This window comes from Cetorhinus maximus, chromosome 2, assembly GCF_964194155.1.
Source record: "Cetorhinus maximus chromosome 2, sCetMax3.hap1.1, whole genome shotgun sequence".
In the NCBI taxonomy this organism is placed as follows: domain Eukaryota; kingdom Metazoa; phylum Chordata; class Chondrichthyes; order Lamniformes; family Cetorhinidae; genus Cetorhinus; species Cetorhinus maximus.
In genome coordinates, this window is record NC_135880.1 from 175,287,669 (window position 1) to 175,311,991 (window position 24,323).

The 24,323-nt window shown below is 40.1% G+C and overlaps 3 protein-coding genes across 4 annotated transcripts in view; 2 read left to right on the forward strand and 1 right to left on the reverse strand.

Moving 5' to 3' along the window:
• The window catches only part of LOC144699766 (solute carrier family 46 member 2-like), a 41,701-nt gene that overhangs the window by 17,057 nt on the left and 321 nt on the right, over positions 1 to 24,323 (forward strand). The window contains exon 3 of one of the 2 annotated variants that reach the window (XM_078571030.1): positions 17,063 to 17,204. The exons of the other annotated variant lie outside the window; for it this stretch is intronic. Coding sequence (XP_078427156.1) covers positions 17,063 to 17,073 — 11 coding nt within the window. The 3' untranslated portion in view covers positions 17,074 to 17,204. Of the gene's footprint in view, positions 1 to 17,062; positions 17,205 to 24,323 lie in introns of those variants that run through there. 2 annotated transcript variants of the gene reach the window in all.
• On the forward strand, positions 347 to 5,280 carry LOC144699797 (solute carrier family 46 member 2-like). The gene is made up of 3 exons (XM_078571044.1): positions 347 to 1,678; positions 2,710 to 2,762; positions 5,170 to 5,280. The coding sequence occupies exons 1-3, from the start codon at positions 1,030 to 1,032 to the stop codon at positions 5,278 to 5,280; spliced, it is 813 nt and encodes a 270-aa protein (XP_078427170.1). The 5' UTR covers positions 347 to 1,029.
• The window catches only part of snx30 (sorting nexin family member 30), a 57,745-nt gene continuing 54,254 nt past the window's right edge, over positions 20,833 to 24,323 (reverse strand). Inside the window, exon 9 of the mRNA XM_078570977.1 lies at positions 20,833 to 24,178. Within this exon, the coding sequence (XP_078427103.1) occupies positions 24,104 to 24,178 (75 nt within the window). The 3' untranslated portion in view covers positions 20,833 to 24,103. The remainder of the gene's footprint in view (positions 24,179 to 24,323) is intronic.

Genomic DNA, 24,323 nt, shown 5'->3' on the forward strand with positions numbered 1-24,323 from the left:
TATTGCACCTGGGAGTCATAGGCTGGCAAAAGGGGAAAGTGGCGACACTTCCTGTGGGCTGGCATGCATTACCACAGCAACCAGTGGATACAGTAGCTTGGCAACTGGTGCCAATGCTGAAAACAACAACAACACTTGGCAGCTTCAGGTGAAGTGCTTGTGGCAGAACCTGCCTCTCAAGGATTGGCCTTCAGCATGTGAAAACACCCAACCTGAATAGATACTTTGTAATGTTTTGTTAACTCTCATAGATGGGAGGATGCCAACACGCACATAACACATTGCAAGATCACCCGTTTTTTTAAAATTAAAAATATCTTCAAATAAGTGAACAGGTACATTTTTGTCTCAATAAGAATGTCTGGGTCTGATTAAAATCTTGAGACAGATGTAGGTTTTGCTGACACCACAAGAACCATCATCCCCAGTTTCCTTTGGCAGCCCATTGCTGGGTCCAACATCTTCATTCCACCCCGTCTTCTGCAGGTGCCTGAACGAGGAAATCAAGAGTTCCAGCCCACGAATTCTTAACCTCTGTTCTAGAAACTGGATTGACGAGTCCTGCATTCAGCAGCTGCATCACCCAAATATTGGCAGATTCAATTAATCGTGCTGACCCGGGCCAACCAACCAAGTGAGACGAGTGATTCAGTCAGAAAGTGTAGGGGTGGGGGGGAGTGCTGTTCTTCCGTGTTCAAATTATACATAAGGCAACTCTTTCGAACTGTTCTGTAGGCTCTGAGAATCCTCCTGACTTCCCCAGGCCAGCGAAAGTGGTCATTCTGGGTGTTCTCTGGCTGTTTCTTTTCTACAAAAGGAAAATGCCAGAAACATACAAAGAAAGAGAGTGGAGATGTGTCGAAAGCTGTTCTATTTCACCGAGATAATTGTTGGTTTGCACCAGATCGCCGGTGCTTTCTATGACACGGCTCTGTTGATGCTGCTCCAGGAACGTTCCATTCCACCTCTACCAACTCCACAACACCTAGAAGCCAAGACCAGCAGCAAGGAGCCATCTCTCATTTCTACATGATCTACAACCTCCTGTTGAAGATTTCCTCTCTGCCCCTCACCTACTACCTGGCTGAAAAAGGACACCAAAAGTATAGGAAGAACAAACTGGGAGATCAAAAATGCAGGAAGGTCACCATTTGTGTCCCCCTGCTGGGGTACCTGGTGTCCAGGTCCCTGTTGGTCTTGGTGATCATGTTTGATCTGTCCTTGGAGGTGATGTTTGCTACTGCTCTGCTGAACGGTCTGAGTAGGGGTTCGCCTGCTTTCTGGTCTGGGGTCATGGCTTTTGCCTCAGACACCTCCTCACAGGAGAAGAGATCTATCAGGCTTAACGGAGTTAAGCTGGCCAATGGCGTGGCAGCAATGGTTGGAAGTGTCACATCCGGCCACCTCTTCACTTATTTCAAAATCTCACATGACCAGGGGGCGGGGCTGATGGTCTGTAGCTGTATTTTTTATACTTTAAGTTTACTTTGTAGCGCCCCTGGGCTAAAATCGACACAAACTGGATCCCGTGGATATGGCAGCCTGGTAGATCAAGGACAGCAGGAAATTGATGATCGAGCTGCTGATGAGATTGAGCTGGAAAATACAACTTTGAATGAAAGTCAAAGTGCAAAGTGCAGAACAATCCAAGGTTTCCAGATAATCCTAGAGGTAGCAGGTTAGTGGATAAAATCACAATTGCACTGCTCTTCACAGCTGGGGTTTTGTATGAGTTTGGGGTGAGTGGTGCACTGGACGTGTTGCCCATATTTGTATTAAAGGACCCACTGAACTGGAAGGCTGTCTGGGTCGGTTATGACATTGTAACAGGTTACGCTCTCTTCCTCACCAGCTTCCTAGGAGTTGTAAAAACAAAAAACTACTGCGGATGCTGGAAATCCAAAACAAAAACAGAATTACCTGGAAAAACTCACCTTTAAGGGTCATGAGGACTCAACGTCAACTCTTTTCTTCTCCGCCGATGCTGCCAGACCTGCTGAGTTTTTCCAGGTAATTCTGTTTTTGTCCTAGGAGTTGTAGTCTTTTCCAGATGGTTGAAGGATACTTCCTTGATTGTGAAGGGAATGGTGTCATTTTCCACTGGGATGCTAATCATATCCTTCCTGAAGTGGACATTCCTATATTTTATTGGTAAGTAATTTTATTGGCAGCTTTCTGGGACTTTTCTGGACTAAACCATTTAGGGTTGAAGTCTTATCACCCATTGTGGAATATATGGCGGGGAAACCTGTAGTTTTTACTAAATGAGGAAGCTCTCAAAGAATGATTGGGCATTACAATCCAGTGTTTTTCTTAATGTAAGGAGTTTAATCACAATCTGCTGCTTGCTTCCTACATCTTTGAATATTCTTCTTTTTCAAGCACCTGTTTCCAATAGGCAGGATTCAATAAGCGCAGCTTCAATAATAGGCTTGGGCACAAAGTTCCACATCCTTTTTAGCAACATTGCCGTCACTTCCAAGCTTAAAGTTCCCTCCTTCCTTAATGAACAAGTGATATGCTATTGTTAATAAATAAAAATTTTGATGAAGAAAGTAAAAAAATCAACCTCCTGCATTCTCAAGAGTTTCACTCATGACTTCAAATGGCATTGCCCGCTGCGCCTTAATCCTTCCTCACTGAGAGGACGTGGCAAACATGTCATTACTTTGTGACTGTATTTCATTGCGGTGTTTCTGTGCTTTTCAGGTTCATTCCCCAGAGCCTGTGCAACTGTTGCAAGCTTGTGTAAGTTATTTCAGGTAAGATTGAAACAGATCGCCATTCCAGGTCACTCATGCCACATGCTGTGCACCCACAGCAATGCATAGGACAGCATGGAACACTGTCCAACATGCAGTATAGCTGCAGCTTTAATAGCTTGAAATGGATCAGTACTAAGTTACTTTTGACCATGACGTTGCCTTACAGCATTTTTAAAATTAATTTTCATTATTAAATCATAGAGCATCCCTGTTGATTTATGGCAGAGTAAATGACGGGCAGGTGGCCAACTATAGGCGGGCAGGTGGCCAACTATAGGCGGGCAGGTGGCCAACTATAGGCTGACAGTTCTCCCCGAAATGAGTTTCTGTATTGTATCCAGTGTAAATAGTTCCAGTGTAAATAACTAGGTTAGCTCAATATAAGATTACGATCATTTTATTTCAAAGTGAGATTGGATCTGTACATATTCACCCATCTTTTTGAGTATTAGTTTGCTAGCTACAGTCAGAACAACAGTAAACCTTAAACCTTCATACTTCAACAATGAATTATAAGTAAATGTCATATTTCCACCTTAAAGCTGTGTCGCCTGTGCAATGCCGTTGTCCTCAGATTCTTCCCTTTTAAATCGTTATTTCTGCTGACCTCCTGCTGCTATAAGCAACTCCGGGTTTTTTTTTAAGAACTCATGAAAGTCATATTGACGTTCAGTTGAACCTGCGGCTCTGCTTTCACAACTCTATCACTCATTCTGTTTCTGTCATTGTAGCACAGTTGTGCCATTAAGTGGAATACTTTCTCACAGTCGGCATTGACTGGAAAATGCCAAAGAGACCAACTTCAACATTTGGCTGTCACCACTCTCTGGCATTTGACTGAAACCCTCCACCCATCTTTGATCTACTCTTAAATGCCGTCTGAACAGGGGGAATTAGGGATGGGCAATAGATGCTGGCCTAGCCCGCGACGCCCACGAATTTTTTTTAAATTTTCTATTCCTTTAAGACAATTTCTTCTCTTGATTTCTGCAAAACACATTTTTCATCGTGCAGCTTGTCAATGTCAATCTCGATGCGGAGCGCTGGAGCCAAAAGTCTCCAACTTTCATGTCATTGTCGAGCGAGAGCACTGCCATTGGTCTGAAAACCAATGTTCGAAATCATAACATTTCTCCAGTTATTCAATTGTCCTTGAATACTACCTGTCAATACAAAACTAAAGATTCTGTTTGTCTTGTTCATGACCTTATCCATTTGCACTGCTACCCTTTCATGTCCTGTACATTTGCAAACCTTGTCATTTAAGATGCATTTCCTCTGTCTATTCTTACTTCCAAATGCACTATATCAATCCAAATCTTCGTGGTCTGATGCTGTACTGTCCGTGTACTGTTGTAGAGCTGAAAGCATTCGTATAACAGTTTGAAAACAATGTAAAAAGTGATAGGAGTTCTGCGATAGAGAGGTTAAGTTATGTAATTATTGAAAACAAAAACAGAAATACCTGGAAAAATTCAGCAGGTCTGGCAGCATCAGCGGAGAAGAACAAAGTTGATGTTTCGAGTCCTCATGACCCCAACAGAACTAAGTAAAAATAGGAGAGGGGTGAAATATAAGCTGGTTTAAGATGGGGGGGGTGGGGGGGAGAGAATTGGGGAGTGGGGGGGGGTTGTAGGGACAAGCAAGCAGTGATAGGAGCAGATAATCAAAAGATGTCACAGACAAAAGAACAAAGAGGTGTTGAAGGTGGTGATATTATCTAAAAGAATGTGCTAATTAAGAATGGATGGCAGGACACGCAAGGTACAGATAGCTCTAGTGGGGGTGGGGTGAAATAAGACTAAAAGGGCATAAAAGGTATAGATTTTAAAATAATGGAAGTAGGTGGGAAAAGAAAAATCTATATAAATTATTGGAAAAAACAAAAGGGAGGGGGAAGAAACGGAAAGGGGGTGGGGATGGAGGAGGGAGTTCAAGATCTAAAGTTGTTGAACTCAATATTCAGTTCGGAAGGCTGTAAAGTGCCTAGTCGGAAGATGAGGTGCTGTTCCTCCAGTTTGCGTTGAGTTTGCGCTGATTATCTGCTCCTATCACTGCTTGCTTGTCCCTATAACCACCACCTCCCCCCAATTCTCTCCCCCACCCCCACCCCCCCACCTTAAACCAGCTTATATTTCACCCCTCTCCTATTTTCACTTCGTTCTGTTGAAGGGTCATGAGGACTCGAAACGTCAACTTTGTCCTTCTCCGCCGATGCTGCCAGACCTCCTGAGTTTTTCCAGGTATTTCTGTTTTTGTTTTGGATTTCCAGCATCCACAGTGTTTTGTTTTTATCTCTGTATGTAATTATTAATAAGGACTGTCAACAGCAGATGCCTAGTCTGTAATGAACACCCACAATCACAATAGCACTTACTGAAACGATTAACCACTTCCTTCTCAGCCTGTTCTCTTTTATCTTGTAGCCCGAGCTGTGATGATGTTTGCCCTTATTCCGCTAGCTACAATACGATCTGTGATTTCTAAGCAGAGAAAGGACACTTCATATGGTTAGTATCTCAGATCCTGCTCATCTTTGCCATTTTACAAAATATCAGCTTGTGCCATGCATACTTTTCATTTCCATTAATACAAATAAAATAAATGCTTTTGGCAAGTTAATTTATTGATCTGATGCTGCTTTGTCTTCATTATACAGGTTCCTCTAACCCATGCAGTATCCCTGAACTGAATCTGGGAAACAGTCTTTTCCCAAGTCTCCACCAGTGCCACAGCAAAGGGCCTGAAACATCTGTACCTCTTCCTTTCCCAAATATAGTTGCTGGCTCACTTGCAGCCAGACATGAATCCATTTCTTGCCCACCATTCTGGGGGCTTAGTCAGCTAGTAAGCACTCAAAACTATGACTGGACCACCAATAGGGGCTCAGGGACTTTTAGCCTAAACCACCCCCTGGCCAGAACGTGATTTGATTGTGTCAAATAATTGGGAGTAAAATCAAGCAGAGTTGGACCTGATCCATTACCCTCCAGGTTAATATTTTGGTTTGGGGATTTGAATTAACTCTGTAATATCTTTGTGTTACCATCTTCCCATGGAGACCTGTGTAAATAGCCGTGACACTTATACTCTGCCTAGCAACAAATGGATGAAGCGCAGCATGTGAATCCTGCAATTGTATTTATGAAGGATATACTTTCCCTGGAGGTGATTCAGTGGAGCATTATGATGCCGCAGATGACCTGTTCCAGGTGGATCGAATCCAAGAGGGAAACTCAATCTCGCTTTTATAACGGTTTTGCAATTTATATTTATTTCGAGATGCATGCCCTGAATTCAGAAGTAATAAGCCTACCAAGACTTCAGAGATTTTTATAAAACTAAATTAAACATTTATTAACAAAAGATAAGATTTCAAGCACATACATAAGTCTGCAAATTACTACTATAATAGCTCCTAAAGCCCCTAATTAATCTGGCATCTAATTGCACCCCTGTTAAGACAACGGTAAAAAAAATAGATTTTAAACAGGTGCCAGCAAGTCACCACAGTGCCCCGGACAGTACAATTCAAAGTGGTTTTTTCCCAGCTTCAGTTTCTGTAGACAGCAGCCTTAATGCACAAATACTGGAGGCTTTTCACAATTCTAGTAGATCTTACAAGGCCTTTCCTGACACATAGCTCTTCTCCTTTATACATGTTTCTCCATTTTAATGTAAATCCCATTCACCATTGGAAGGTTACCTTGAGTCAAAGCCTCCAGACCAGCTGTCTCCAATTCAATTAAATCACACACACACACAGAAACTATCCAAACCCCATGATTAACCTACTTTTACAATAAATCATAATAATAGTATGAGAATTATTATACTTCAGTGACGCCACCCCCTCCTTTCGAGAAAATGAACCACCATAATTTTAAAAGATGGCTTCATTATCTTAACCCATCCTACACTACCTCCTATACTTATCTATATACTCACATTATTACATTGCCAGATGCATGCATTAACATATATATATATATATATATATATATATCTCCTTGGTATCAACAAAAACCATTTCAATCCAATGTGCAGCTATTAAATGCCCAGTTTTCCCTTTAACCTTCAAACTCTTGGCAATGCATCTGTAATCAGATTTTCTCATCCAAACACATGTATAATCTGCAGATTAAATGGTTGCAGTGATAAACTCCATCTGAATAGCTTTACACTTACGTCTAGAAATTTGTCCAGAAACTTTAAAGAATTGTGGTCTGTATAAACAATTGTTTCCAACTGTCAAATGCCTTCTAACACTCCTGTGTCCATTGAAACTTCTTGTTCCTTTTTTAATAGTTCAGTTAATGGAGCAACTACACGACTAAAATTTGGTACAAATTTCCAATAAAACCCACTCATGCCCAGAAATCTCAAAACTTGTCATTTTGTTGTGGGCATGGGGAAATCCACGATAGCCTTGACTTTCACGTCTCTCGGAGCCACCTTACCATGTCCAATGGTATGGCCTAGGTACGTAATTTGCATTTTTGAAAATTCATTTATAGTCAAGTTCACCATCAATTTAGCTTCTTGTAATTGAGTAAATAATTCTTCCAGATGTTGCAAATGCTCCTCCCACATCTGACTGAAAACCATCAAGTCGTCAATATAAACAGCACAATTGCACAGATCTGCAACTGCTTTGTCTGCCAGTATTTTATATGTTGCAGGTGCATTTTTCATACCAAATGGCATGACATTAAGCTGATATAGTTCATCTGGGTCACAAAAGCCAGTGTCTTCTTTGCTGTCTCCGATAATGGTACCTACCAATATCCTCTTAGCAAGTCAATCTTTGTGATAAATTTTGATTGTCCCACTTTCTCCATTGAATCTTCCAACCATGGTATAAGATATGAATCCACTTTGTCATTGCATTTGCTTTTCGATAATCCACTCACAGTCTTTGTGTTCCAGCTGGCTTCAGTACCAGCAAAACAGGTGAACTCCAGTTACTGCAACTAGACGCAATGAAATCATTTTGAAGCATGTATTCAAATTTTCTCTCTACTTGTGATAACTTTGCCGGATTTAATCTATAAACATGTTGCCTTATCGAAGATGAAACTTCTACACATACGCCATGTGTAGCTAAATTTGTCCTTCCAGGCTTATTCACACAAATATGAGGAAAATCAATTTCAGAATCCTGCACTTCTACCTCTTTCTCTTTATCAACCACCACTTATACTTCCTTTTGGTCCTCTTCCCTGTCAAAGTACTTTTTAAGTATACTTACATGACACACCCTCTGCTTCTTTCTTCTATTTGGAGCATTTATTAAATAATTTACTTCATTCAATTTCTTTTCAATCCTGTAAGACCCACCTAAACCTTGCCTTTAATGAGTCACCCTGGTAACAGAACTAGCACTTTCACCCCAGCAACAAAACTACGAGCTGTAGCTTTCCTGACTGTCTTCACTTGCTGTGATATCTTTAAATGTTCCCTAGCCAACTCATATGCTCTGTCCAATCTTTCTCTGAAGTTTCGATACATAACCTAGGAGAGTGGTTTCTGAAGTTTGGCCCATCAATTTCTCATGAATCAATTTCAGTGGCCCCTCTTACCTCATGACCATAAATTAGTTCAAAAGGACTAAAACCAATCGATGCATTAGGAGCATCTCTAATAGCAAATAACAAGAATGGAATTCCCCTATCCCAATCCCGTGGACAATCCTGACTATAAGATTTCATTATAGCTGTTTTCCAAAGACCCTTGTGACTCAGGATGGTAAGCTTTTGTCTTAAATTGTTTTATCCCCCAAACTGTTCATTATTTCCTTAAACAGCTGTGACATGAAATTCGAACCCATATTTGATTGTATTTCTTTAGGTAAACCGTATCTTGTAAAAAAAATGCAGCTAACTCTTCCACAATTTCCTTTGTTGTAATATATATCCAAGGTATTGCTTCAGGAACCTAGTAGACACATCCATTATTGTCAGTAAGTACTGATTTCCACTTTTAGTCTTGAGGGTAGGGGTCCTACACAATCAATCATGGCTCTAGTAAAAGGCTCTTCAGATGCTGGGATGGGAATTAAAGGTGTCGGCTTAATCACTGCTTGTGGTTTCCCTATCACCTGACAAGCGTGACATGTTCTCCAGAATTTGACAACATCCTTTTGCAATCCAGAACAAAAAAAGTGTTTTTGTATTTCCACCTGTGTTCTAATTCCTAAATGTCCCTCCATTGGAATGTTATGAACTATCCTCAGAATCTCATTTCTATATCCAAATGGTATTACAATCTGATGCACCTCCCTCCAGCTTTCATTTGCTGAAGCATGATAAGGCCTCCCATTTTCTCAGTAAAACATTACCCTTAAGGTAATAACATTCTGGAATATATTTTGCCTCTAATTCTGCGTAAGCTATCTGATATAACTGCTTTATTTGCATATCCTTTTTCTGTAAGTCTACCAACTGCCTTGAGTCAAACACCTCAGTTGCATTGTCTTTCAGTCTTTCTTCCTAAACAACCTGATCACAGTGTCAGATAATTGGATTTCTACACCTTCCCTCTGTCTTTGAGCTTGTTATTCTTCTTGTTTCAACCTATGAGCCTGTGTCTTGCTATCACATGATCTGGAAACAATCCAGGATGCTCTCTCTGCGGCACCTCTGCTGAAAACATTTCTACAGGCTGCTCAACTACCATAGGCATCACCCACATCTGTGATCCAGCTATATCATTACTTAAAATATATTGAACCTCTGCAATTGGCAATTTGTCCACTACTCCAACAATCACATCACCTGTTTTCCACTTACTCTTTAAATTAGCCCTCTGCAATGGAATAGGTTTAGCATCTCCATGAACCCCACTTATTACCATCTGTTCCTGCAATACTCCCTCTGAACAACAAATGTCACTATCCCACAGCATTAAAGATTGACTAGCCCTGATGTCTCTTATTTTTAACAGCTTTACCTACTCCACCCTGTACACATGGAAAGATTTTCCCTTCACATACAAAATCTTTAAACATTTCTGCAACCTGCTCCTCAGAACTCTCTTGGGTAAATTGTAAACACATTCCCACTTCTTTAACTATCACTGATTCTTTCTGTTTTACCTGTACATAAACCATTGTTTTGTCCTGTGCCTAAACCTCAGAACCCACAGTACTTTTACTTCCAGAGCTTTTCTGCAACCCTATAATTCCAACAGATTTTCCTGCAATTTGCAACACACTGATTTCATGTGCCCAACTTTATTACAATGAAAATACCTCAATTTTTGAATGTCACCTCTACCCTTAGCACCTTTTTTTATCTTGAAAATAACTTCCTGGGAATTTCCACCTACTCCTTCTTTTCCCTGACTACCCATCTTCTTTTCACCTTCCCATTTTCTATCCTTCTCTAATTTAAAAGGGTGACAAAAAAAGGTTTAGCTCCATGAACTCAAAGTCATCAGCTATCTCTGCTGCTTGTCTTATCGTTTCAATCGTCTGTTCCTCCACATGAGTTTTCACTACTGAAGGAGTTGAATCTTTTAATTCTTCCAAAAAATTACCTCTCTATGAGCTTCATATGTGGTCTTTATCTTTAATGCCCGTATCCACCCATCAAAATTACTTTGTTTTATATTTTCAAACTCAATATAAGTTTTCCCAGGCTGTTTTCTCATATCCCTAAATTTCTGCCTGTATGCCTCAGGGACCAACTCATATGCACTCAAAGTAGCCTTTTTTACCACATCATAATTCACCAACATTTCTTCTGACAATGAAGCATAAACCTCATGTGCTCTACCCGCCAACCTGGATTGTAACAACGATGTCCAGTTTCCCTGTGGCCATTTCATCTGTTTAGCTATCTTCTCAAATGAAATAAAGAATGCTTCAACATCTCTTTCCTCAAACTTTGGAAGAGCTGGTACAAATATAAACATCTCCCTCCTAGGTTCTGATCTGGAAATATGTCCTTCCTCACCTGCGGTTGTCTCTTTTTTTAACTGCCAGCATTTTAAGCTAGAATTCTCTCTCTTTTTCTCTTTCCTCCTTTTCTAACCTCACCATTTCTAAGACTCTTTCCTGTTTCTTCTTTCTCTCTCCTGCCTTTCTGCATGTTCCCTATGAAATGCTCTTCCTTTTTCTTTTTCTACTGTCTCTAATCAAGTTGTTTTTCATTTCTGTTGCTTGTTCAAATTCAAGCTTCTTCATTTCTAACTGAAGTCTCACTACCTCCAGCTGTGACTCACTAGTGTCAGCTATCACTTCCAACTTTAAATGCTGTGCTATACCTTCAATTATGTTTGCTTTCTTTGCCCCTGCAGGTAATCCCAATTGTAACTTATCCACCAATTCCATTAACTTAACTTTATTTACCATTTGTAAACCAGCCAAAATTATAACTTCAACTCCCAGACAAGTCTTAGCAACTTCCAAAGTCACATTGCAGTCTCACCACTTCAAAAAAAAGCCTCACACCAACTCTTGAATTCAAAGTGCTTCTTGTGCTTGTAATTTTAAGATTCACCAACTGCAAACCAATCAAGAAATCTCAAATATATCCCGCAAAGAGCCTCCGATTTCTGTTATGGCAGGCGGACGGTAACTGCCAAGCTGCCCAAATCCCGGATGGAAACTTGAATCAGCTTCCACAATTATTTGTAATTTGTACTTATTTCAAGATGCGGGCTTTGAATTCAGTGAATAGAAGGTCATCAAGTCTTATAGGTTTCTTACAAAACTAAAGTAAACATTTGTTAATAGATTAAATTATTTTAAGCACATACATAGATCTACAAATTACTCCAATGATAACTTCTAAATCCCCTAATTAATCTAAACCCCAGTTACACCTCTGTTAAGACAACAGTGAGACACACACATTTTAAAAGACCCAGGCAAAGAAACACACAATACCCTGAACAGTCGAAATCAAAGTGAGTTTTTCTCAGCTTCAGTTCTTTGTAGACAGCAGCTTGAGGCTTGGATGCTGGAGGCTTTTCACACTTGTGTTAGATCTTAGAATGCCTGCCCTTACACACAGCCTTCTCTCCTTTATACATATTTTTCCCTTTGAATGCAAATTACCATTGTTTCACTATGCTTTTGGGCTCTTTCCTCTCTAATAATAAAATCTGTCATAGTACCAATTTTACCAGTAATCTTTGGGAAAAATAAAAAGTAAAGTTTCTTAACTTCTCCTGGCTAGGTGTAGTATTTCACTCCCTCTTTTGAATTCAAGCTAGTCTGCTTGATTTAAAAATGCAAATGTTCTCTTTACACCTTACATTCTAAAACATCCCCATGTTTACCTACTTAACATTTCAAACCTAGCTTATTTTCTGATACATCATAGCCTTCAGACCAGCTGCCTTTAATTCAATTAAGTCACACAAATACACACATATACATGAACACAGACCTCACTATTACTCTACAATAAATTCCAATAACATTATGAAAATTACTATATCTTCCTGACAATCCCTAATAGCAAATAACAAGAATGGAATTCCCCCATCCCAAACCTGTGGATAGTCCTGACTATTCACCCTCATCATAGTTTTTAAAATTTGATGCCATCTTTCCAAAGCCCCTTGTGATTCAGGGTGGGAAGCTGTTGACTTAAACTGTTTTATCCCAAACTGTTCATTATTTCCTTAAAGTAGGCAACTGAAATTCCATCCCTCTTGTTTCGAACCCACCCAGGATTACAGGTATCTCTGGGACATAAAACGTTTCCACCCCACCCCACTAGAGCTGTACCTTGAGTGTCCTGCCATCCATTCTTAATTAGCACATTTTCTTAGATAATATCACCACCTTTAACACACCGTTGTTCCTTTTGTCTGTGACATCTTTTGATTATCTGCTCCTATCACTGCTTGCTTGTCCCTACAACCACCGCCCCCCCCGCTCAACTTCTCTCCCCCCACCCCAACCTTAAACCAGCTTATATTTCACCTCTCTCCTAACTTTACTCAGTTCTGCCAAAGGGTCATGAGGACTCGAAATGTCAACTCTTTTCTTCTCCGCCGATGCTACCAGACCTGCTGAGTTTTTCCAGGTAATTCTGTTTTTGTATTGTCAGTAAGTACTTATTTCCACTTTTAGTTTTAGGGAGGGGGTCCTACACAATCAATCATGACCCTAGTAAAAGGTTCTTGCACTGCATTTGTTACTTGCACTGCTCCAGTTCTCACTCATTTCCAGGGACCCCACCAACCCCCCAAAGATCCAACCCCTAATGCTCCTCAGTAACAAGTGTTGCATGAAGATTGTATGACAGCTGATGACAGTCTATTGCCATCATGATGAATGCATCAGAACTACCCCCAACTGAACACTGGGAAGATCAAAACCATTCTTCTAGGCTCCCACCAGGTGAGGTCCGATCCGATCCAGCATCAACATCACTTTCACTCCTGTAGCAATATCTGCCACACGTTTTACCACTGCTGCCAAGCTCAGCTGCACCTTCAGCATTTCTACACTCTACTTCCTCCGCACCCTCCTTGCCTGTCAGGTGATAAACATCATCCAAAACTCCATGATGGAGTCTTCAACTGTCTTAACCCAGTCTTTGCATTATAGAAATGATGGTGCAATGGTATGTTACAGGATGAAAACTTCCCTCAAGTAGTCCAAACTAGAAATGAATAACATGGCAGAAATGTGCACATCTTGAGAATTATTTAAAAAGAATCCCCTCACTAAGCCCCTCTCTTTTCCTCCTTCCCCCCTTTCAAAAATGCATCTTTAATTAGGCTTTTACTTCACTGCCTTATTATTGGCTATCCCTCCTAGTGAGGATGATCGTCTTCAAAGTGTCCAAAGATGGTTGATGAGGCCAATTGGGTTCTGCAGATTTTATGGCACGTAGGGCATTGTTATCACGTTGGATGTCTAGTCGTGTATTCAGTTCAGGTTGTGTGGTGTTCCTTTCGCTGTTTTCATTTTTCCTCCTCATTTCATCATCGTTGGGTCTCAAAACACTGGATTCCTTCCCACAGACTCGTGTCACCACCTGGTTCGGTCCAAGGTGATGATCTCCCAGGAGTTGGTGTCAATGTTGCATTTCTTCATGTTGGCTTTCAGCACATCCTTTAAGTGTTTATTCTGTCCTCCTGTGGTGCCTTTGTCCTGACTGAACTGGGAGAAGACAACCTGCTTTGGGATCCTGGTATCTGAATTATATGACCAACCCAACGAAGCTGATGGCGGAAAATCATAACACTAGATGCTTGTGGTGCCTGCTTGTGAGGGGTCACTGATGTTGGTGCGTCAATCCTTCCATTTAAAATGCATGATCTTCCGCAGGTAGCTAGCATGACTCCAGTGCTTTGAGGTGCCTCCTATACATTGTTCATGTTTATGACATGAGTAATATTGTCATATCAGTAATATGACAAAAGTATAATAATATTGTGAAGTAGGTTCATGGGTGAGATTATAGTTGGGTCTGTTTGTGTGATTTAATTACAGTTGGAATAGAGTAGACTGCAAGCTTGAAATCATCAATGTCAGCTTAGCATGTAAGGTCTGAAAGGAATTTGCATTTTTAGATAAATGAAGGGATTGTTTGGCTTTCAAAGGGATCTTATTCCGTTTACAACTAGCCAGATAAGCAAGGCTAAGGAGTGTTTATTTTTCCCCCAAAGGCTACTGACAATATTGGCAACGTGAAATTTTTTATATTTTGAGGAAGATACAGTTTCAAAGGCATAGGGAATAAAATTTACATATTAAAGAGAGAGAAGCATATATAAAGGAGAATTAAAGGATATGTAAAAAAAGCCATGCAGGATCTAACAGGAGTGAGAGAAACAGCCTTCAAGAAGCCTCCAGCCATTTGTGCATAAGTCTGTTATGTAAAATAAGAGAAGTTGGAGAAAAACCATTTGGAATTCCTCTGTCAAGTGGGTAGTGTTAACTTGCTGGGTTTGTTTTAAATCCAAAATCTATTTTGGACTGTTGCCTTAAAAGGGGGTGTGTAACTGGGACTCAGGTTAGTAGGAATTTTTGGGTTTGTTATAGTAGAAAGTAATTGTAGTCTTATATGCCTGAAATCTTTTAATTTGTTTACAAATACTTTAATTTTTAAAATCTCAAAGCCTTGGTGGATTCATTACTCCTGAATTCAGTGCACACATCTCATAATAAATACAAATTGCAAGACCATTGTGATAGCACGACCAAGTTTCCCTTGTGGATTTGGTCTGCCTGGCACACATCATCTGCCATGTCATAACAGTAATGAAGGGATCACGACTGCATACTAGCCCATGAGCTTGGTTTCAATTTTGATGTCACAATCTTCAAACACTAGCTTTGGCAGGTGGCCATAGGCTGCACCAGCAGATTCGGACAATGTCACCATTTTGAAGGGTAATCAGGGATGGGCAATGGTGCCTGCAACACTGAATTAATATTTTAAGAAGTCTTCCTGTCAAGTCTGCTCAGCCATTCAATTGCAACACAGCTGATGTGTAGGCAACTTTTGATGTTCAAAAGTTTGAACATAATACGGAAACAATTTGTTTTAATTCTGGCAGGTAGTGATGGGTGTGAAGAGAATGAGTCAGATAACATTTTCAGTCATTGACATTTCAAACACTTGGCAGCTCCAAAGCTTATTTTATATGGTGGGCACATGTCACTCAGAAAATGGTACCATGTTGCATTTAAGTACATCAAGTTTTATTGGTCCAACTATTTCAGATCAGTTGAGGTAAAAATAAATGAGATATCAAAACAGTACATGATCAGTATACCATTACCTTGACAACATTTTATAAAAGTTTATACAGTACATTACACCTGAATCTGATAGCTAACCATGTAGATTAAGGATCAAAAACAAATCTGCAGGAGTGATGCTAGGAAGGCAGCATGCATTCAGCCAGTTAAAGAAACACACTTTACTGGGTTCAAAGCTCATTATTATAGAAGAGCGGCCACTACAGCTGGGCAGCAGCCAAATGCCCAGATTGAATGATCTACAGAGACAAGTGGCAGCATTTTGCAGTTCTGCATTGCCATTCCCTTAGTTAAGGCATTTAGTGCAAAATAAAACCCATGAGAAAAAATCTTCAATCCTTCTCCAAATAAAAACCACATTCAACACTGTAAATCACACATTAATTTCTACTGGTCAGTGTGAAAGCATCTTACCACATCCCTGGTTCTAGTTTTGTTAGTTTATTAAATCAGCTAAACATTATGTGAAACTGTATACAGCTGCCATGTGCCAAGCATAGCCAGATACAGTACAAACTAAGCAAGCACTCAATTAGGCTGGTTGTAAGCCTATGCAAAGCCAACAACTCCCAACTCACTAAAAAAAAAAGTGCGACTCACAGTGAGTTGTTTCACTTAGTACTAGGGCTGTCAAAGGATTCAGATTATTTTAAAATCTTTGAAACATGGGGAATGAAAACTCCTTTAGCACCATCACCCATGAAGTTGTAACTTGTAGATTAGAAACTATATTGGTGAGTGAATAAACTATCCAAGGTTCCTTAAAATCACAAATTAATAATTTGACACCTTTCACATCTTATTAAATAATGCAACACCACAAATTACTACTTGAAAACATTTTATTGCTTACAAAAAAAGTACATTTTACAAGCTTTGCAGTACACTGTGCCTCAACCACCTGTATAAAAGAAAGTACACACCCAGAACTTTGCAAGCTTAACAAAATTCTGCTGGGAAACTGGAATGGAACAGGAACAGATATTGTGGGCTAAACTACAGGCCTAACAGCTTCAGGATAAAAATCAATAACAAACTTACTATGTTTAATACCTCAATGTATTTTGACATAAGCTCAGTCCTTTTATGAAGTGGTTTCAATTTCATTCCTCCAATAAAAGCCACCACTCCATCAAGGTGGGGTACAGTAACATAGTGGTTATGTAAATTGGCTAGTAACCCTAAGAACTAATGATCAGGGGACAAGAGTACAAATCCCACCCTGGCAGTTGGGGGATTTAAATTCCCCAAATTTACAGCATTCAGGAATTGTTTATGCTGTTCCAAGATCAAATATTCAAACTAATAAACGAAAATTTACCAGGGTAAGGGCTCGCGAATTACGTTTTAAAGAAACTTGGCAAAGGTTGACGAAAACATACCAGATTAGCATATTCAACCAGATTTTGTGGATGCCTTCTTGAAATGCCTTCTTGAAATGCCAAATTAAATTGAAGATACGTCAGGCACAATATTTAATGCTTTTCAAAACACACATTGTGGGTCCCTGGTGGCCTGACCCAATGTCCAACATTCATCACAAGCAATTTTTCTTCTAAAGGAGCCATCTGAAGAGTTGAAAAGTGTTGTAAGAGAGCAAGAGCTGCCCTGACGTGGAGACACTGAAATATGCCAAGGTAGACAAGATAATAGTTCGAGAACAACTCTCCAATTCTCAGGAGCACTTCAAAATGCTAATGATTATGTATGTGCTCAAAACATTCCAATGCTAGTTCAGGGAAGTAATAACCAAACAATTACAGTGCTCTGATCATCCTGGGTCTGGTTCTAGTCACAGAGACATAAGGGAAATAGTCTCACACTGAAGGCCATGCAGAAAAGAAGCATGAGGAGGATCCCACATTTCATAGCTCTAAAGAAACGACTTGAGAAACTGAGGCTTTTCAGCTTGGAAGGGAAGTATCCAAGATTTCCCCGTAATGGCAATCAGAAGATTGTTAAGGGAATGTAAAAGTAAACCCAGAATATTACATCAAATTGTGGCGATAACAAGGGGATATAGCAGTTTGAACTGTTTGAATGGCATCCCATCACTTTAAACATTCGCTCCCTCCACTACCAGTGCATCCTGGCTGCAGTGCGCACCATCTACAAGATGCTATGCAGCAACTCGGCAAGGCTCCTTCAACAGAACCTTCCAAACCTGCGTTATCTATCACTTAGAAGGACAAGGGCAGCAGGCATATAGGTTCAAGTCACACCGTCCTGACTTGGAAGTTGATCACTGATCCTTCAACAGCACCGTGGTAGTACATTCACCACATTACAGCGTTTAGGGCAGTGGCCTACCAACAATGGGCAATAAATACTGCCTTGTCATCAGCACCCACATTTTAAAAAAGCAGGAAATTTTTCAGTGTTCGACACATGGAACAGACATCCAGATAACATGGAGGTAAAACGTTCCAGAATAACAAGTCAGATGTTGCAATGAGGGTGGGGGAAGAACTAGAGTTTTTTTCTGGTGGGCCAAATGGCCTTCCCCATCCATAACTAATCATCTCATGAAATAAAGGCCACTATTTTCATGTTCCAAGTCTATTTAGATCATAGATGGAGTTGGACCACCATCTAAAACATTAACTCCTGAATTAGGAATGGAGTTATGTGGATGTTGGTTGCTCAAGTACACTCAGTTGGGGGAAAATTTAGCCAAACAGGGCCACTAAGCAGGAATGCAACACATTGGCAAGGTATTCCGCCTTGTGGCCAAACAAAGCATAATACTGAAAACTACTCAAAATCAGTGCACACTATACAAATTGTCCTTTCACTTATGGACATTGCTTAAACATAGCTATCTGCCATATATTCTAAGATGAGTCACACCCTTCTCCCCCAACTTACCAGAGAAGTTTCAGACTCCAAATAGTTGCTTGGTGGCACAAAATTTGAATATTGTTGAAAACTGAGACATGTTGCTGAAGCTTTTCATCTTGCATTCTGGTGCCAAATTTCAAACAATCTCAACAATTTATACTGCAGGAGAAAAGGGTGCTGATTGGTTGGCAAGTCAACCCGAAATGGCCGAGGCATTGACACGGAGAAAGCAATGGAGAAATTTCGGCTCCCTCAGCTCCCAGTTAATTCAAGAAAGGCGCAAGGCTTGGGCACATTCCTTTTCTTTGCAGAGAAGGGGTCCCTGCACATGAATGTATGTCGCTTCTACCAAGTGCAAATGAGCCACGTTACAAGCTCAACTGATTATCTTAAATTGGTTGTTAGTGTAGCTATTAGCACACTCAGGATTGTTCAGCAAGTGCTGCCCAATCACATCTAACAGTAGACATTGTTTTCAGTTTTGCAAGCATGGGCTGGTTGAGAATGGCCTGTACTCCACATAATACTAACAGGTTTGATGCGATCAGCCACTTGTTGCGACATAGGCCACAGCTAGAGTATTGCGTGCAGTTCTGGAATCCACATTATAAGAAGGATGAGATTGCATTAGAGAGTACTCAGAGGAAATTTACCAGGATGTTGCCTGGGCTGGAGAGTTTTAGTTATGAGGAGAGATTGGATAGACTGGGGTTATTTTCCCTGGAGCAGAGGAGATTGAGGGGGGACATGATTGAGGTGTATGAAATTATGAGGGACATAGATAGGGTAGACAGGAAGGAACTTTTCCCCTTGGTAGAGGGATCAATAACCAGGGGGCATAGATTTAAGGTAAGGGGCAGGAGATTTATAGGGGGTGAGGGGAAGAATTTTTTCACCCAGAGGGTGGTGGGAATCTGGAACTCACTGCCTGAAAAAAAGGATGGTAAAGGCAGAAACCCTTTAAGTAACATTTAAGCATTTGGATGTGCATTTGCGATGCCATGGCATACAAGGTTATGGGCCTAGTGCTGGAAAACGGGATTAGTTAGGTACTTGTTTGACCGGCGCAGACTCGATGAGCTGAAGGGTCTTTTTCTGTGCTGTAGACCTGTATGACTATTACCAATTTAAGAAAATCATTTGAGCTCAATGTGGTTCATTTACTCTTGTTGGAAGTGACATACGTTCATATGCATGCACCTGTTCTCTGCAAACAAAAAGAATGTGTTCAAGCCTTGCATCTTTTTTGAATTATCTGGCAACTTGGGGAACCTATGGCCCAGTTGCTTTCTCAGTGGCAATGCCTCGACCGGAGTTGACTCGCCAACCAACAGCACCCTTTTCTATGGTAGTATAAGCTGTTTGACAGTTCGAACTTCAGCATTCTAGCGTTAGCCTTATGAGTGCAAGACAAAAAGCTTCAGCAACATGTCTCTCATTACAGCCACAGACTCCAAATAAATGAACCGTCGGAGATACCCTCCTCAGCAACATTAACCAAGCAATCTGTTACAAGTGATGCTCGAGATTCTTCACATGGACGAGTGTTAAAGACAAGTCACTCCTCCCCAGAAAAGATGAAATGGGAACCAATCACCGCAGGCTAGCCCCATCAGATAGAGATAAATAAAGAGTGTAGCTCACCAATCTGTTGCAAAAAACAAGAGTGGGGAGATCGTGGCGTTGTAGTAATGGCACTGGACTAGTAATATTAATCGTCTGGGGGCTTGGGATCAAATGCCAAAATGGCATCTGGCAGAATTTAAATTCAATTGATGAAAGCTAGCCCAAAAAACTATCAATTGTCATAAAAAAAAACCCCACCGGGCTCCCCAATGAGCTTCATGGAAGAATGCCTGCCATTCTTACCTGGTCTGGCATACATGTGACTCCAGCTCCATAAAAATCTCTGTGGTTGACTCTTAACTGAAATGGCCAAGCAAGCCACTCAGTTAAAGGGCAATTAGGCAACAAATGCTGGCCTTACCAAAGATGCCCATACCCCATGAAAGAATTATAAAGAGAAGTCAGCTGAGTGTGGTAGAAGCATAGTATCGGGACATGCTCCTAACCCCCGCAGCAGACAAAAAATTTCCTTTAATCAAATGCTGATCTTGGAACAGCTTAAATATATACAATGTGAATGTTGAACACTTATCCCTAGATTTGCACCATTTTAAACCACACCCACACCCTAAAAAATATACTTGGAAACAAATCACATTTTAAAGATCCTCCTTACAATTCTACAACGACTCATACCAAGTGAATGTGGGCACTCTCTCTGGTGTCAACTGACAGTTTACATGCGTGGGGTGCATCCATTTCCTGGCTGTGTTAACATTCAGCAGTGCTGATGCCTCAAGTTACATCCCCCTTTAAATATCACATAACATTCCATGGGCCAGACCGAATTAGTGTTTGGGCATATGCAAGAAATTTCTCTTTCCCGATCCTTCATTACATATCAATAACAGCCACAGTACACAATTTGAATGCAAACAGTTTACCCAAGTGTTTATTCAATAGTGTTCAAAAAAAATCCACAGGTACAAGTTGGATTGCAAGAATTGTTGGCGTTACCATAGCACCAAACTTGTTAGGGAAAGGGTACAACATTAAATAATCCACAATGATTTTACTAACTACTAACTCCTTCATGATTTATATCAAAGCTTCATGCTTTAAGGTTCACAGTAAACAAATCCATCTATCCTCAACAGAAATTGAGGATTACAATCACTTCAATTAACCCAAGATCCATCAGAAGCTTCAACACAGATGCAGTTAAACAAAATATTGAATACCTCACTTCTAGCAACTCTGCTGTAAAACTGTAATGATCCACAATACAATAAAAGATCTCTGAATGCACAAGTACATTTCAATACAATGAAACTACATGACCATCTCTTCTCCACCCATTAGTGCCAATAAGCTCACGGCAAAAAAGATTGCCAGTATTTTGATTGCCATCTCCCTCAAAACTTGTTATAAACCAGTTACATTAATTATTTCACATGCATATTGCTATTTCAGCTGGTGAAGACAGCCACATCGCTATGAGGTCACTAATCAATGTGACGTACAGCAAGTAAGCCTGCCAATATTGAACACTAACAGGAATTTGTTTTTTGCTGGACAAATGTACCTTTGTAACTCCATTCAAAGTGCTCTCCAGTAGTAGTGTAGCCCATTACAGTTTTAGTTACAATTCTAGCGCAAAGATTAACACATTCCAGAAGTTAGCATCAGGCAAAAAACAATGAGAAGGAATGATTCAGAGCACAGCATACAATGCTACTTGTCCATAACACTTATGCCATGTGCATCATTCTCAAATGGCTTCCAGTATTTTATTTCCTCCACACTAACTTGCTGAAAGGCCGTTTGATCAAATCATCCTCCTGGACTACTTCCTGTAGAACATTAATGCATTTTCATAAAGATGTTGGTAAAATTTTGGCACTTTAAGCAAGTCATCACCTATGAACTGTGATAAATTACAATGATCAATTTTCAGGTTCAGAAATTCTTTGCCACATTAGTACATACCCGAGGTGATTCACAAATGCGCCATCAAAGCAGTCACCCTGAATACATTTTGGTGGTACTCATCTGACCAAAACTTTTTTTTTTCTTTCCTTGAAATCATGAGTATTAATTAAGATTCTTTTTAAAGCTGAGCCTTTTCCCCAGCCAACTCTAACTCCAGAAGTCATGGGGCTTTCGCTCATACGTGGAATTGGAAGATCTCATTCAGAACCGAATGAGATACACCAATTTTAATTGGGGAACATTCCAATTTAAATTGAACCTCTAAACTGCAGACAAACCCAAACATCACATACACACCTCAAATGAGAAAGGGGTGGGATGCTTTCCCAATCACTTTGGCTTTCAGTTTAATGCATGCATTTGAACTGCTCAAAAAGAGAGAAAAAAAACAAAATGTCTTCACTCTTGGAAACTTTCCCCACTTCAAAAACTGCTGGGGCACAGGAAACGTTTTTAAATTGGTCTTTTGCTTTCTTTAACTATGAGCCTTATATTCTCAACAGTTTTACTTTCAGGTGCAGGTTTGGTAAAACGCAATTTCTGCAAAATACAGTTAAATCGAGTCAGGGTCATCAGATGCCTAACTCAGTCCTCTGAATAAAATGCCGTGAAGCAAAATTACACAACCAAAGCTATGAGTAGTTGTGGTTTTTCAAGTCTAGCATTAGTGTTAATTTTGCATGATGCCTCCAAGACTAAAATCCAGGGTTTTTTTTTTAATTGTTTATGAAATGCTTGTTGATTTAAGTTTAGAATGCTCAAACAAAAAAGGCCTTAGTGATAATTTTTTTTCCCTTCATGATCCACGTGTGATGATTCCATTACAGTAGGCAAGAAAGCAGCAATGTAACCATGCTCCTTGGCAATTTTTCCCATTTTCTCAAGAGTTTAGTGTACTGCAGCCATGAAAACAAAGCTAGGGTTGCTCACAATTTAGTCCAAAATAAACACAAATTAGCTTATACAAAATATTGCATGCAACAAAGGCACTTTTGTATACTCACAATTCAGTTACTGTTTGTTCCCTGGGTGATCTGGTAGCTAATAATATCTCTCTCTTTAATTAAATATCTGGAATACTCACTTAATTCACATACAAACAGGTTTCATACAAACAGGTCTCAACAACAAGGGCAGGGGCGAGTGATATGATCCCCTCCTGCCTCACCCAGAAAGCATTTATCATAGGGCATTATTTTATAAACCAACTTCATTTATACAGGCTAAACACATTACATAGATAAAGGTACCACATGTAGATGTCAAATTTTACAAAATGTGAAAATAAAACTTGGCAAAAATCGATTAGGAAAAAATATACATAAATTAGACAATGGCTTGATTATGGGCAGAGGATACAGTACTCTACAAATGATCCAAGTAATAAGTAATAAGTGTATGTCAATATACTTAAAAAAAGGAATGCTGTCAATGTTCAATTAATGCTGGTCTCAAAAAGGTTCACAATACTGTGCTATAAAGGACTCTGGGTTATTTAGCACTCTGCTACCATGGTCTCTAACATGCACAAGGGAACAAAGACTTTTTAAAACATTAAGTGTTGACTATTATAAAGATAATTGAACAGAAAGGAATTTACATCAAGTACTTTTCATTTTCTTCCCTTTTGTCTGAGGCCTTAGTATCTCCATCACTAAATCAATGCTTGGAGCTCTCCTGCATACAAGCTTACTCAAATCGTTCCACAGAAATACCAGCCAACACCTGAGTGCACTCAATTGGTTAAATAGGATGCTTCAAAGCATCTATCAAAGTATCTCAAAAATGTCCAAGACTGTTTACGTGTAACAAGTGTTAAATAAAAAACTACAGCACAAGGAGCACAATCAATCATGTCAATGAGGCAAAAGGCCTCAGTTATATCCCTCACCACTGGGTACTTGACAAAGCTCGTACTCAGCAGACCGCTGAAAGTGAATTGTTAGATAACACCGTGCGGACAAAACAAACAAGCCTTCACTGAACAGAGAGCACATCTTCCACAGACAGTTTGAGTGTCCTTGTACAACGTGCTATTGACGTACAGCTACAGACAAAACTGTCTATTTAATGTTCTTTCTTCCCCCTCAACAACTGCTCCCCCCCACCCCCACCAAAACCCCACCCCAAAGTGCAATATTCCAGTACTGTGAACTGGGCAAGCGAAGGAGGAAACAGCCAGTGAGTAACACAAAAGCAGAAGCTACGAGTGGCCCTCGCTTTTAACTTCCAGCTTCTCTTGTAGGAGAGGAATAACAGATTCCCACGCTGCAAGGCACTGCAAAACAACCAAAAACACATTTTAAAAATCTATAACCAGAACAGATTCAAGAAAACAAAACTTAATCACATCTACAAGTAGAGGAAAATATTGAATTATGCAGTTTCTCAAGTAGCTTAGAATCATACTGTAGAGTAGTGGT

Excerpts from the sequence above, each read along its gene's own strand:
- LOC144699797 (XM_078571044.1), top strand. The coding sequence starts at position 1,030 with ATGATCTACAACCTCCTGTTGAAGATTTCCTCTCTGCCCCTCACCTAC. Across the intron at positions 1,679-2,709 it reads GATAATCCTAGAGGTAGCAG|GTTCATTCCCCAGAGCCTGT; the intron begins GTTAGTGGATAA and ends TGTGCTTTTCAG. Across the intron at positions 2,763-5,169 it reads GCTTGTGTAAGTTATTTCAG|CCTGTTCTCTTTTATCTTGT; the intron begins GTAAGATTGAAA and ends CTTCCTTCTCAG.